A 15,778-nucleotide genomic window follows, 5' to 3' on the forward strand; every position below is an offset into this window, starting at 1 on the left:
CAGCTCCTGGCTATCTGAATCCCCAGGTATCGGAAGTTTCTTTCCACTCTCCTTAGCGGTAGGTCATCTATCCCTCTACTCTGGTCCCCAGGGTGTATCACAAAAAGCTCACTCTTTCCCATGTTAAGCCTATAACCCGAGAAATCTCCAAACTCCCTCAATATCTGCATGACCTCTGTCACACCCCCCCCCACTGGATCCGTCACATACAGCAGTAGGTCATCCGCATAGAGTGATACTCGGTGTTCCTCTCCCCCTCTAACCACCCCTCTCGATTTTCTGGAGACTCTCAGCGCTATGGCCAGTGGTTCAATTGCCAGCGCGAACAGTAATGGGGACAGCGGGCATCCCCGTCTTGTTCCCGTGTAGTCGAAAATACTCCGACCTTTGCCGATTTGTGACCACACTTGCTGTTGGGGCCCCATAGAGGAGTTTAACCCAGCTGACAAACCCCTCCCCGAACCCGAACCTCCTCAGCACCTCCCATAGATACTCCCACTCCACCCGATCAAATGCCTTCTCTGCATCCATTACCGCCACGATCTCTGCCTCCCCCTCTGCTGGGGGCATCATTATCACCCCTAATAGCCGTCGCACGTTGACATTCAATTGTCTCCCCTTTACGAACCCTGTCTGGTCTTCGTGCACCACCCCCGGGACACAATCCTCCAACCTCGTCGCCAGCACCTTTGCCAGCAACTTGGCGTCCACATTTAGCAATGAGATAGGCCTATAGGACCCGCACTGCCGCGGATCTTTATCTCGCCTCAAGATTAGTGATATCGTCGCCTCCGACATTGTCGGGGGTAGGGTCCTCCCTTCTCTGGCCTCGTTAAAGGTTCTTACCAGCAGCGGGGCCAACAAGTCCGCATATTTTCTATAGAATTCCACCGGGAACCCATCTGGTCCCGGGGCCTTCCCTGCCTGCATGTTCCCCAGCCCTTTGATCACCTCGTCCACCCCAATTGGCGCCGCCAGGCCTGCCACCTCCTGCTCCTCCACCTTCGGGAACCTTAGTTGGTCCAGAAACTGCTGCATCCCCTCTTTTCCCTCCGGGGGTTGGGACCTATATAGCCTCTCGTAAAAGGTCTTAAACACCTCGTTTATCTTCCCTGCTCTCCGCACTGTGGCTCCCGTTTCATCCCTAACTTCCCCTATCTCCTTCGCCACTGTCCCCTTTCGCAGCTGGTGGGCCAACAACCTTTTCCCCATATTCATATCTCATCCCCTGTGCCTTCCTCCACTGTGCCTCTGCCCTCCCTGTGGTGAGCAGATCGAACTCCGTCTGGAGTCGTCGCCTCTCCCTGTGTAGCCCTTCATCCGGGACCGCCGCATATTTTTTATCTACCCTCAAAATCTCTCCCAGTAGTCTTTCCCTTTCTTTGGCCTCCGTTTTCCCCTTGTGAGCCCTGCTGGAGATCAACTCTCCCCTGACCACCGCTTTTAGTGCTTCCCATACTACTCCTACTCGGACCTCCCCGTCGTCGTTGGCCTCCAGGTATCTTTCGATACATCCCCGCACCCTTCCGCAGACTCCCTCATCCGCCATATCCAGTCGCCAGAGTGGACACTGCTCCCTCTCCTCTCCTAGTTCCAGGTCCACCCAGTGTGGGGCATGATCTGAAACAGCTATGGCTGAGTACTCAGTTCCTTCCACCCTCGAAATCAGTGACCTACCCAAAACAAAGAAATCTATCCGGGAGTATACCTTATGGCCATGGGAGAAAAAGGAGAACTCTTTGGCCAGTGGCCTAGCAAATCTCCACGGATCCACTCCCCCATTTGGTCCATAAACCCCTTAAGCACCTTGGCCGCTGCCGGCCTTCTTCCGGTCCTAGATCTAGATCTATCTAACTCTGGGTCCAGCACGGTGTTGAAGTCCCCCCCCCATTATCAGGTTTCCTACCTCCAGGTCCGGGATACGTCCCAGCATCCGCTTCATAAATCCTGCATCATCCCAATTCGGGGCATATACATTAACCAACACGACCTCCATTCCCTTAATCAGCCCATTTAGGCCTCTCGCGTTCCACGTGATCAGCCGGACTGGGGGGCTGCCCGCCCCCCTCCTCTGTCGACTAGCCATCACCCTCTCTAGGCCAGTCCCACTTCCCGGTTCCGCGCACCCACTCGTCCCCCAGGCGGCGCATTCCCGCCCCGACCACCTTTTCTTTTACCAGTTCCTTCTCGATCTCCGCAGCAGCAACCCAGTTATCTCCCCCCCCCCCCCCTCCTCCTCCTCCCTGCTAGACCCCCATCTAGCATGGTTACTCCCCCCATATTGCTTCCGAAAGTCAGCTGACTTCAACTGACCCCGGCTTCTCCCGCTCTCGCCCTGACCACCCCCCCCCCCCCATGTGAGGAACTCCCATCCACCTTGCGCCTATCTTCCCGCCATCATCTTTCTGAGGCGGGAACAAGAAAAAGAAACCTAGTGTTCTCTAGAGCCGTCCCGCCCCTCGTGGCGCAGCTCCCTCTGCCGCCCCACTCCCATTCCCCATCCCCCACCCGAGTCTCTTCTTCCCCCCCACCGGCGCCCACTTTTCTCAATATCCCCCCCTCCCCAATTTACATTTCTATATACATCAGCATTGTCGTTTCCCCTCCAACATCAGTCGCTCAGTTCTGATCCAGTTTCTCGTTTTTAATGAAGGTCCATGCTTCTTCCGCCGTTTTGAAGTAGTAATGCCTCTCCTGGTGCGTGACCCACAGTCGCGCCGGCTGCAACATCCCGAACTTCACTTTCTTCTTGTGCAGCGCCTCCTTGGCTTGATTGAAGCTCACCACCTCCGCACTCCAATCCTGATACACTCGTACCACCGCATTCTCCCATCTACTACTCCGTACCTTCTTGGCCCATCTCAGAACCGCCTCTCTATCATTGAAGCGGTGAAATCGCACAATCATCGCCCTAGATGGTTCTCCCGCCTTTGGTCTCCTCGCAGGGACCCGATGGGCCCCTTCCACTTTCAAGGGGCCCGAGGGGGCCTCAGCTCCCATTAGCGAGCGTAGCATCGTACTCACGTAAGCCCCGCCGTCAGCTCCTTCCACTCCCTCGGGGAGACCCAGGATCCGGAGGTTCTTTCTCCGTGATCTGTTTTCTAGGACTTCAATCCTTTCGATGCGCTTCTTATGGAGCGCCTCGTGCGTCTGCATTTTGACCGCCAGGCCCAGGATCTCGTCCTCGTTGTCAGTCACCTTCTGCTCCACCACACGGAGCTCTATCTCCTGGGTCTTTTGTGTCTCCTTAAGCCCCTCAGTTGCTTGTAACATCGGGGCCAGCACCTCCTTTTTTAGCAGCTCCACACACCGTCTTAAAAATTTATCCTGGTCCGGTCCCCAGGTCACCTGGGCTCCCTCCATCGCCATCTTGCTCCTTTCTTCCTTCTGCCACTGCCCTCGAGGATTCTTCGAGATCTGGCCACCACCGCCGATATTTTTCTTTTTCGCTGGGGGGGGGGGGGGACTCCCTGTTGTCTCACCCCACACCGGGTTTTGTCCCGAAAAAATTCCCCGTTGGGGCTCTTAAAAGAGCCCGAAGGTCCGTTCGAGCTGGAGCCGCCGAAACATGCGGCTTAGCTGGTCATCACCGCAACCGGAAGTCCCAACTCTGTAGAATTTAAGTAATTACTAGGTCCAAAAAGCGTTCCCATTTCATACTGAAGACTACCAACTATAATTTCAAAAGTGCAGGTGTATTGAAATTATTTTTGAAGCAGAGACCACACTACTGAACTTTATCCCCAACAATGTATATAATTAATATTTTACTGTTCACTCACCTGCACACACTGTCTGTGAAACCAAGTGTTTTTACAGCAAGGGCTCTTCAAAATGTCATATGATGGAAGTGGGTCAATGGATTCTAAACAGACAGCACATGTGTAAGAACTACCTGACCATATAGATGGTATCTTTTGCACAGGTCTGTGCTCCCAACAGTAAGATCTGGAAGGTTAAAAAATAGGAACACCATTAAGATAATTTATGAAGTTTGCAAAGTGATTCAGCAATTTCATAGACTCATAGAATCCCTATAGGCAGAAGGAGGCCATTCGGCCCATTAAGTCTGGACCGACCCTCTGAAACAGTACTCCACCCATGTCCCATTTCTATAATCCTTTATCCTAACCTACTGATTCCTGGACACCAAGGGACAATTTAGCATGGCCAATCCACCTAACTTGCACATCTTTTTATGTCATCGTTGGCTACAGGAATAGTGCCAGAGGACTGGAGGATAGTAAATGTGGTCCCTTTGTTCAAAAAGGGGAGCAGAGACAACCCCGGCAACTATAGACCGGTGAGCCTCACGTCTGCAGTGGGTAAAGTCTTGGAGGGGATTATAAGAGACAAGGTTTATAATCATCTAGATAGGAATAATATGATCAGGGATAGTCAGCATGGCTTTGTGAAGGGTAGGTCATGCCTCACAAACCTTATTGAGTTCTTTGAGAAGGTGACTGAACAGGTAGACGAGGGTAGAGCAGTTGATGTGGTGTATATGGATTTCAGCAAAGCGTTTGATAAGGTTCCCCACGGTAGGCTATTGCAGAAAATACGGAGGCTGGGATTGAGGGTGATTTAGAGATGTGGATCAGAAATTGGCTAGCTGAAAGAAGACAGAGGGTGGTGGTTGATGGGAAATGTTCAGAATGGAGTTCAGTTACAAGTGGAGTACCACAAGGATCTGTTCTGGGGCCGTTGCTGTTTGTTATTTTTATCAATGACCTAGAGGAAGGCGCAGAAGGGTGGGTGAGTAAATTTGCAGACGATACTAAAGTCGGTGGTGTTGTCGATAGTGTGGAAGGAAGTAGCAGGTTACAGAGGGATATAGATAAGCTGCAGAGCTGGGCTGAGAGGTGGCAAATGGAGTTTAATGTAGAGAAGTGTGAGGTGATTCACTTTGGAAGGAATAACAGGAATGCGGAATATTTGGCTAATGGTAAAGTTCTTGGAAGTGTGGATGAGCAGAGGGATCTAGGTGTCCATGTACATAGATCCCTGAAAGTTGCCACCCAGGTTGATAGGGTGGGTGAAGAAGGCCGATGGAGTGTTGGCCTTTATTGGTAGAGGGATTGAGTTCCGGAGTCAGGAGGTCATATTGCAGCTGTACAGAACTCTGGTACGGCCGCATTTGGGGGTATTGCGTACAGTTCGGGTCACCGCATTATAGGAAGGACGTGGAGGCTTTGGAGCGGGTGCAGAGGAGATTTACCAGGATGTTGCCTGGTATGGAGGGAAAATCTTATGAGGAAAGGCTGATGGACTTGAGGTTGTTTTCGTTGGAGAGAAGAAGGTTAAGAGGAGACTTAATAGAGGTATACAAAATGATCAGGGGGTTGGATAGGGTGGACAGTGAGAGCCTTCTCCCGCGGATGGAAATGGCTGGCACGAGGGGACATAGCTTTAAACTGAGGGGTAATAGATATAGGACAGAGGTCAGAGGTAGGTTCTTTACGCAAAGAGTAGTGAGGCCGTGGAATGCCCTACCTGCTACAGTAGTGAACTCGCCAACATAGAGGGCATTTAAAAGTTTATTGGATAAACATATGGATGATAATGGTATAGTGTAGGTTAGATGGCTTTTTGTTTCGGTGCAACATCGTGCGCAGTATTTTTCTATGTTCTATGTTCTATCTTTGGACTGTGGGAGGAAACCGGAGGAAAACCATAGACATCTGAAGCCGGAATTGAATCCAGGTCCCAGGCGCTAACCACTGTGCCACCGTGCTGCCGACTTTTCTAGAAACTAGGGATGTGGTGTTGATAGCAAAGCAATTTTAAAATAAAAGCCATAAAGTTATGAGTGAATCAACATAAAAGCCTGGTAAAATCACAGAGCTCAGTGTATGGTGCCACAGTAGCACAGTGGGTAGCATTGTTGCTTCACAGCACCAGGGACCCAAGTTCAATTCATGGCTTGGGTCACTGTCTGTGCGGAGTCTGCACGTTCATTTCATTTTCTCCCAGTGTCTGCACGGCTTGGGTTTCCTGCAGGTGCTCTGGTTTCCTCCCACAGTCCAAAAATGTACAGGTTAGGTGAATTGACCATGATAAATTGCCCTCAGTGTCCAAAAAAAAGTTAGGTGGGGCTACTGGGGTGGCGAAGTGGGCCTAAGTAGGGTGCTCTTTCCAAGAGCCGGTGAAGACTCGATGGGCCAAATGGCCTCCTTCTATGTAAATTCTATGTTCTTGTTATTGCAGATGGTTTTACTACTGCTATTAAAACGAGTAAAGCTTCACCAATGTAATACCATTTCCACTGATAAATAAACCGGACTAATAATGATGCAACCATAACACTTTGAACACACAAGTAACACCTTGGAAAATGACTGAAGAATAAAAATCTGACCATCTACTCACCCGTCGCAGGTTACTAATGGTTAATATTTTTCATTTCTTAAAAGTCCCAGTTGTTTGGATTCAGCTCTTAAACACCAACACTTATCAGCCAATCATTTATGACTTGGTGTCATTGATCACTTTTTTTTGCCAAAATCAAGGTGGTACTCTCTCCGCCTTGCTCTCCCCTCCCCATTTCTGCAGAGCCTTCGGATTTCCTCTCGCCCTTTCAAACTGCAGAACCTACAGCTCTTCTTCCGCAGTTTCAAACTGCGAAGCTGCCGGATCTGTTCTTGCCCTTTCAAATCGCAGAGCTACCAGTTTTCCCTCTAGCCGTTTCAAATGGTGAAGCTCCCGGATATCCACTCGCCGTTTCAAACCACAAAGCTGTCGGTTTCCCTTTCGTTGCTTCATCGTGAAATTTCAGCGGCTCTCCCCTCACTGTTTCAAACTGTGAAGCGGTTCTCGCCGTTTCAAACAACGAATCTACCGGCTCGGATCTCGCCGTTCAATCGCAAAGCTCCTGGCTCTCCCCTTGCCATTTCAATCCATGAAGATGCTGCCCCTTTAAACTGTGAAGCTCCCAGCTCACCTCTTCAAATTTTGAAGCTGCCGGATCTGTTCTCGCTGTTTCAATCTGCAGAGCTTCCTGCTCTCCTCTTGCCATTTCAAGCCATGAAGCGGATCTGTTCTCGGCGTTTCAAACCGTGAAGCTGCCGGCACCTCACGTTTCAAGTCATGAAGCTGCTAACTCTATTCTCAACTATTCAAACCGTAAATTACAAGGCTCTTCTCTCACCGTTTCAAACCGCGAAACATGGAGAATAGGAGCAGGAAGCGTTGCGCAGGGCAAGGAGACACAGCCTGAGTAAGTGAGACACAGACAAAGTGAGAATTTGGTAATTTGGTGCAGTGAGGTAATTCGGTGAAGAGTGGGAGAAGGTGCTTTTTCCCCCGACTGTGTGTTCTCTCTCTTTCTTCGGGCCTAATTTCGGGAGCCGTTCGGAGGAGGAGGAACAGTCTCTGTGAGTATAAAAACCTAACGGTAACTTCCTGTTTTCCAGTTATTTTTCCAAAAGTGACGTCAGAGGGAAGCTGTGATCTGAGTGGTTGATAGCAAATCTGCCCCAAATTAAGAAAAAAACACAGCTAAACTCAAACTTAAATTAAACTAATTAATTAATTAATTAGTGATGGCTGGTCAGGTGATGTGCTTGAGCTGCTTGATGTGGGAGCTGGCAGATCCCATTACGAGCTGCAGCGACCACATCTGCACTAAGTGTTGGCTGCTCGAAGAGCTCCGGCTCAGAGTTGATGAGCTGGAGTCTGAGCTTCAAACACTGAGGCACATCCGGGAGGGGGAGACTTACCTGGACACTGTGTTTCAGGAGGCAGTCACACCTGTCAGAGTAAGTAGTTTACTCTGTTTACTGGAGTTGGAAGAACTTCGGATCATTCGGGAGGCAGAGGGGGTCATAGATAGCAGCTTTAGGGAATTAGTTACACCAGAGATTGGAGATAGATGGGTAACTGTAAGAGGGACGGGGAAGAAGCAGTCAGTGCAGGGATCCCCTGCGGTCGTTCCCCTGAGAAACAAGTATACCGCTTTGGATACTTGTGGGAGGGACGACAGACCAGGGGTAAGCCATGGGGTACGGGCCTCTGGCACGGAGTCTGTCCCTGTTGCTCAGAAGGGAAGGGGGGAGAGGAGCCGAGCATTAGTAATTGGGGACTCGACAGTCAGGGGCACAGATAGGAGATTTTGTGGGAGCGAGAGACTCACGTTTGGTATGTTGCCTCCCAGGTGCGAGGGTACGTGATGTCTCGGATCATGTTTTCCGGGTCCTTAAGGGGGAGGGGGAGCAGCCCCAAGTCGTGGTCCACATAGGCACTAACGACATAGGTAGGAAAGGGGATAGGGATGTCAGGCAGGCTTTCAGGGAGCTAGGATGGAAGCTCAGAACTAGAACAAACAGAGTTGTTATCTCTGGGTTGTTGCCCGTGCCACGTGATAGTGAGATGAGGAATAGGGAGAGAGAGCAATTAAACACGTGGCTACAGGGATGGTGCAGGCGGGAGGGATTCAGATTTCTGGATAACTGGGGCTCTTTCTGGGGAAGGTGGGACCTCTACAGACAGGATGGTCGACATCTGAACCTGAGGGGCACAAATATCCTGGGGGGGAGATTTGTTCGTGCTCTTTGGGGGGGGGGTTTAAACTAATGCAGCAGGGGCATGGGAACCTGGATTGTAGTTTTAGGGTAAGGGAGAATGAGAGTATAGAGGTCAGGAGCACAGATTTGACGTCGCAGGAGGGGGCCAGTGTTCAGGTAGGTGGTTTGAAGTGTGTCTACTTCAATGCCAGGAGTATACGAAATAAGGTAGGGGAACTGGCAGCATGGGTTGGTACCTGGGACTTCGATGTTGTGGCCATTTCGGAGACATGGATAGAGCAGGGGCAGGAATGGATGTTGCAGGTTCCGGGGTTTAGGTGTTTTAGTAAGCTCAGAGAAGGAGGCAAAAGAGGGGGAGGTGTGGCGCTGCTAGTCAAGAGCAGTATTACGGTGGCGGAGAGGATGCTAGATGGGGACTCATCTTCCGAGGTAGTATGGGCTGAGGTTAAAAACAGGAAAGGAGAGGTCACCCTGTTGGGAGTTTTCTATAGGCCTCCTAATAGTTCTAGGGATGTAGAGGAAAGGATGGCGAGGATGATCCTGGATAAGAGCGAAAGTAACAGGGTAGTTATTATGGGAGACTTTAACTTTCCAAATATTGACTGGAAAAGATATAGTTCGAGGACATTAGATGGGTCGTTTTTTGTACAGTGTGTGCAGGAGGGTTTCCTGACACAATATGTTGACAGGCCAACAAGAGGCGAGGTCACGTTGGATTTGGTTTTGGGTAATGAACCAGGCCAGGTGTTGGATTTGGAGGTAGGAGAGCACTTTGGGGACAGTGACCACAATTCGGTGACATTTAAGTTAATGATGGAAAGGGATAAGTATACACCGCAGGGCAAGAGTTATAGCTGGGGGAAGGGCAATTATGATGCCATTAGACGTGACTTGGGGGGGATAAGGTGGAGAAGTAGGCTGCAAGTGTTGGGCACACTGGATAAGTGGAGCTTGTTCAAGGATCAGCTACTGTGTGTTCTTGATAAGTATGTACCGGTCAGGCAGGGAGGAAGGCGTAGAGCGAGGGAACCGTGGTTTACCAAAGAAGTGGAATCTCTTGTTAAGAGGAAGAAGGAGGCCTATGTGAAGATGAGGTGCGAAGTTTCAGTTGGGGCGATGGATAGTTACAAGGTAGCGAGGAAGGATCTAAAGAGAGAGCTAAGAAGAGCAAGGAGGGGACATGAGAAGTATTTGGCAGGTGGGATCAAGGAAAACCCAAAAGCTTTCTATAGAGATGTCAGGAATAAGCGAATGACTAGGGAAAGAGTAGGACCAGTCAAGGACAGGGATGGGAAGTTGTGTGTGGAGTCTGAAGAGATAGGAGAGATGCTAAATGAATATTTTTCGTCATTATTCACTCAGGAAAAAGATAATGTTGTGCAGGAGAATGCTGAGACCCAGGCTATTAGAATAGATGGCATTGAGGTACGTAGGGAAGAGGTGTTGGCAATTCTGGACAGGCTGAAAATAGATAATTCCCTGGGGCCTGATGGGATTTATCCTAGGATTCTCTGGGAGGCCAGGGAAGAGATTGCTGGACCTTTGGCTTTGATTTTTATGTCATCATTGGCTACAGGAATAGTGCCAGAGGACTGGAGGATAGCAAATGTGGTCCCTTTGTTCAAAAAGGGGAGCAGAGACAACCCCGGCAACTATAGACCGGTGAGCCTCACGTCTGTAGTGAGTAAAGTCTTGGAGGGGATTATAAGGGACAAGATTTATAATCATCTAGATAGGAATAATATGATCAGGGATAGTCAGCATGGCTTTGTGAAGGGTAGGTCACGCCTCACAAACCTTATCGAGTTCTTTGAGAAGGTGACTGAACAGGTAGACGAGGGTAGAGCAGTTGATGTGCTGTATATGGATTTCAGTAAAGCGTTTGATAAGGTTCCCCACGGTAGGCTATTGCAGAAAATACGGAGGCTGGGGATTGAGGGTGATTTAGAGATGTGGATCAGAAATTGGCTAGCTGAAAGAAGACAGAGGGTGGTGGTTGATGGGAAATGTTCAGAATGGAGTTCAGTTACAAGTGGAGTACCACAAGGATCTGTTCTGGGGCCGTTGCTGTTTGTCATTTTTATCAATGACCTAGAGGAAGGCGCAGAAGGGTGGGTGAGTAAATTTGCTGACGATACTAATGTCGGTGGTGTTGTCGACAGTGTGGAAGGATGTAGCAGGTTACAGAGGGATATAGATAAGCTGCAGAGCTGGGCTGAGAGGTGGCAAATGGAGTTTAATGTAGAGAAGTGTGAGGTGATTCACTTTGGAAGGAATAACAGGAATGCAGAATATTTGGCTAATGGTAAAGTTCTTGGAAGTGTGGATGAGCAGAGGGATCGAGGTGTCCATGTACATAGATCCCTGAAAGTTGCCACCCAGGTTGATAGGGTTGTGAAGAAGGCCTATGGAGTGTTGGCCTTTATTGGTAGAGGGATTGAGTTCCGGAGTCAGGAGGTCATGTTGCAGCTGTACAAAACTCTGGTACGGCCGCATTTGGAGTATTGCGTACAGTTCTGGTCACCGCATTATAGGAAGGACGTGGAGGCTTTGGAGCGGGTGCAGAGGAGATTTACCAGGATGTTGCCTGGTATGGAGGGAAAATCTTATGAGGAAAGGCTGATGGACTTGAGGTTGTTTTCGTTGGAGAGAAGAAAGTTAAGAGGAGACTTAATAGAGGCATACAAAATGATCAGGGGGTTAGATAGGGTGAACAGTGAGAGCCTTCTCCCGCGGATGGAAATGGCTGGCACGAGGGGACATAGCTTTAAACTGAGGGGTAATAGATATAGGACAGAGGTCAGAGGTAGGTTCTTTACGCAAAGAGTAGTGAGGCCGTGGAATGCGCGACCTGCAACAGTAGTGAACTCGCCAACATTGAGGGCATTTAAAAGTTTATTGGATACACATATGGATGATAATGGCATAGTGTAGGTTAGATGGCTTTTGTTTTGGTGCAACATCGTGGGCCGAAGGGCCTGTACTGCGCTGTATCGTTCTATGTTCTATGTTCTAAATCCTGCCAGCGGCCAGGGACAGCATAGTGTGACTGCAAGTCAGGCAGGTAAAGGGGAACCAGCAGTCAGGAACTCAGGAGCCTCAGCCCTTGACCCTGTCCAACAGATATGAGGCACTTGCTCCCTGTGTGGATGGCGAACAGGGCTGCAGGAAGGATGAGTCAGCTGACCAAGGCACCATGGTGCAGCAGGCCATTCAAGGGGAGGGAATAAATAGGCAAGTTGTAGTTGTAGGGGATTCTATTATCAGGGGGATAGATAGTATCCTTTGTGAGCAGGATAAAGAGTCCCGCATGGTATGTTGCCTGCCCGGTGCTAGGGTACGGGACATCTCTGACCGGCTTGAAAGGATACTGGAGAGGGAGGGGGAGGATCCAGTTGTTGTGGTCCATGTCAGTACCAACAACATAGGCAAGTCTAGAACAGAGGACCTGTTTAGTGATTATAAAGAGCTAGGATTCAAATTAAAAAACAGATCCTCAAGGATCATAATCTCCGGATTACTGCCCGAGCCACGTGCAAATTGGCATAGGGAGGCAAGAATAAGGCAACTTAACACGTGGCTGAAAGAGTGGTGTAGGAAAGAGGGGTTCCTTTTCATGGGACACTGGCATCAGTTTTGGGACAGGGGGGACCTATACCGTTGGGATGGTCTCCACCTGAACCGAGCTGGGACCAGTGTTCTGGTGAAAAGAGTAAATAGGGTGTTCAATAGGACTTTAAACTGGAGATTGGGGGGGCGGGGGGAAGGGAAAGGCAGGGAACCAAGAGGTGAAGTAATTAGTGGGAAGCGTAGCTGCTTAGGAATACAAAAAAAGCACGAAAAGACAGAACTCAGGAGAGGTTACGATAGTCCCCATCCCACAAAATATGACACAGTGTATGGAAAGGCTCAGTAAACCAAGGTCCACCACACTAAGAAAGCAAAAAGGGGCAGTCAATAGAGAATTAAAGGTGCTATATTTAAATGCGCGCAGTGTACGGAACAAGGTAGATGAGCTTGTGGCCCAGATTGTGACTGGCAGGTATGGTAGGCATCACAGAGACGTGGTTGCAGGGGGTTCAGGACTGGCATTTAAACATCCAGGGATTCACAACCTATCGAAAAGACAGAGAGGTGGGCAGAGGGGGCAGGGTTGCCTTGTTAATTAGGAATGAAATTAAATCAATAGCACTAAATGACATAGGGTCAGATGATGTGGAGTCTGTGTGGGTAGAGTTGAGGAACCACAAAGGCAAAAAAAACATAATGGGAGTTATGTACAGGCCTCCTAACAGTGGTCAGGACCAGGGGCACAAAATGCACCACAAAATAGAAAGTGCATGTCAGAAAGGCAAGGTCACAGTGATCATGGGGGACTTCAATATGCAGGTGGACTGGGTAAATAATGCTGCCAGTGGACCCAAGGAAAGGGAATTCATTGAATGTTTACAGGAGGGCTTTTTGGAACAGCTTGTGATGGAGCCCACGAGGGAACAGGCCATTCTGGACTTAGTGTTATGTAATGAGCCAGACTTGATTAAAGATCTTAAAGTAAGGGAACACTTAGGAGGCAGTGATCATAATATGGTAGAATTCAATCTCCAATTTGAAAGAAAGAAGGTAGAATCAGATGTAAAGGTGTTCCAGTTAAATAAAGGTAACTACAAGGGCATGAGGGAGGAACTGACGAAAATCGACTGGGAGCAGAGCCTAGTGGGAAAGACAGTAGAACAGCAATGGCAGGAGTTTCTGGGAGTAATTGAGGACACAGTACAGAGGTTCATCCCAAAGAAAAGAAAGGTTATCAGAGGGGGGATTAGGCAGCCATGGCTGACAAAGGAAGTTAGGGAATGTATCAAAGCAAAAGAGAAAGCCTATAATGTGGCAAAGAGTAGTGGGAAGGCTACAAAAACAAACAGAGGATAACAAAGAGAGAAATAAGGAAAGAGAGGATCAATTATGAAGGTAGGCTAGCCATTAGGAATGATAGTAAAAGTTTCTTTAAATACATTAAAAACAAACGGGAGGCAAAAGTAGACATGGGCCGCTCCAAAATGACACTGGTAATCTAGTGATGGGAGACAAGGAAATAGCTGAGGAACTAAATAAGTACTTTGCGTCAGTCTTCACAGTAGAAGACATCAGTAATATCCCAACAATTCAGGAGTCAAGGGCAGAGTTGAATATGGTAGCCATCACAAAGGAGAAAGTGCTAGAGAAACTAAGAGGTCAAAAAATTGATAAATCTCCGGACCAAGATGGACTACATCCTAGAGTTCTACAGGGGATAGCTGAAGAAATAGTGGAGGCGTTAGTTATGATCTTTCAAAAGTCACTGGAGTCAGGAAAAGTCCCAGAGGATTGGAAAATCGCTGTTGTAACCCCCCTGTTCAAGAAGGGAACAAGGAAAAAGATGGAAAATTATAGGCCAATTAGCCTAACCTCAGTTGTTGGCAAGATTCTAGAATCCATTGTTAAGGATGAGATTTCTAAATTCTTGGAAGTGCAGGGTCGGATTAGGACAAGTCAGCATGGATTTAGTAAGGGGAGGTCGTGCCTGACAAACCTGTTAGAGTTCTTTGAAGAGATAACAAATAGGTTAGACCAAGGAGAGCCAATGGATGTTATCTATCCTGACTTCCAAAAGGCCTCACGGGAGACTGCTGAGTAAAATAAGGGCCCATGGTATTCGAGGCAAGGTACTAACATGGATTGACGATTGGCTGTCAGGCAGAAGGCAGAGAGTTGGGATAAAAGGTTCTTTTTCGGAATGGCAACCGGTGACGAGTGGTGTCCCGCAGGGTTCAGTGTTGGGGCCACAGCTGTTCTCTTTATATATTAACGATCTAGATGACGGGACTGGGGGCATTCTGGCTAAGTTTGCCGATGATACAACGATAGGTGGAGGGGCAGGTAGTATGGAGGAGGTGGGGAGGCTGCAGAAAGATTTAGACAGTTTAGGAGAGTGGTCCAAGAAATGGCTGATGAAATTCAACGTGGGCAAGTGCGAGGTCTTGCACTTTGGAAAAAAGAATAGAGGCATGGACTATTTTCTAATAGGTGACAAAATTCATAATGCTGAAGTGCTGTCCAGGATTCTCTCAAGGTAAACTTGCAGGTTGAGTCCGTAATTAAGAAAGCAAATGCAATGTTGTCATTTATCTCAAGAGGCTTGGAATATAAAAGCAGGGATGTACTTCTGAAGCTTTATAAAGCATTAGTTAGGCCCCATTTAGAATATTGTGAGCAATTTTGGGCCCCACACCTCAGGAAGGACATACTGGCACTGGAGCGAGTCCAGCAGAGATTCACACGGTTGATCCCAGGAATGGTTTGGGGCTGGATTAGCACACGGCTAAATCGCTGGCTTTTAAAGCAGACCAAGGCAGGCCAGCAGCACGGTTCGATTCCCATACCAGCCTCCCCGAATAGGGGCCGGAATGTGGCGACTAGGGGCTTTTCACAGTAACTTCATTGAAGCCTACTCGTGACAATAAGCGATTTTCATTTTCATTTGTCATGGTAGTCCTAACATATGATGAACGTCTGAGGATCCTGGGATTATATTCATTGGAGTTTAGGAGGTTGAGGGGAGATCTAATTGAAACTTACAAGATAATGAGTGGACGTAGGGAAGTTGTTTCCATTAGCAGGGGAGACTAGGACCCGGGGGCACAGCCTTAGAATAAAAGGGAGTCACTTTAGAACAGAGATGAGGAGAAATTTCTTCAGCCAGAGAGTGGTGGGTCTGTGGGATTCATTGCCACAGAGGGCGGTGGAGGCCGGGATGTTGAGTGTCTTTAAGACAGAAGTTGATAAATTCTTGATTTCTCGAGGAATTTAGGGCTATGGAAAGAGAGCGGGTAAATGGAGTTGAAATCAGCCATGATTGAATGGTGGAGTGGACTCGATGGGCCGAATGGCCTTACTTCCGCTCCCATGTCTTTTGGTCTTAAGAGGCCATTCTGTCCTTCAAGTCTGCTCCGCCATTCATTATGATCCTGGCTGATTATGATCAGAGCAAAGCTGCCGACTCTCCCCTCGCCCTCTCAAAACGTGCCACGGCCAGGTCTATTCTTACCAATTCAAACGGTGAAGTGCCCAGCTCTCCCCTCATCCTTTCAAAACATGAGACTCCCGGCTCTCCTCGCGCCGTTTCAAATCCGGATTCGTTGTTTTTCTTGTTTCAAACAGTGCAGCTTGAGGCTACCCTCTAGCCGTTTCAAACCGTGAAGCTGCTTGGCCTGCTGTTAGCA

General features: G+C 48.7%; 1 protein-coding gene across 2 annotated transcripts in view; it reads right to left on the reverse strand.

Moving 5' to 3' along the window:
- Positions 1–15,778, reverse strand: part of LOC140399001 (G2/M phase-specific E3 ubiquitin-protein ligase-like) — a 486,739-nt gene that overhangs the window by 301,915 nt on the left and 169,046 nt on the right. For both annotated transcript variants that reach the window (XM_072488055.1, XM_072488045.1), the window contains one exon: positions 3,783–3,948. In XM_072488055.1, the coding sequence (XP_072344156.1) occupies positions 3,783–3,948 (166 nt within the window). The remainder of the gene's footprint in view (positions 1–3,782; positions 3,949–15,778) is intronic.

The sequence above is a fragment of the Scyliorhinus torazame genome, chromosome 2, assembly GCF_047496885.1.
Source record: "Scyliorhinus torazame isolate Kashiwa2021f chromosome 2, sScyTor2.1, whole genome shotgun sequence".
Lineage (NCBI taxonomy): Eukaryota > Metazoa > Chordata > Chondrichthyes > Carcharhiniformes > Scyliorhinidae > Scyliorhinus > Scyliorhinus torazame.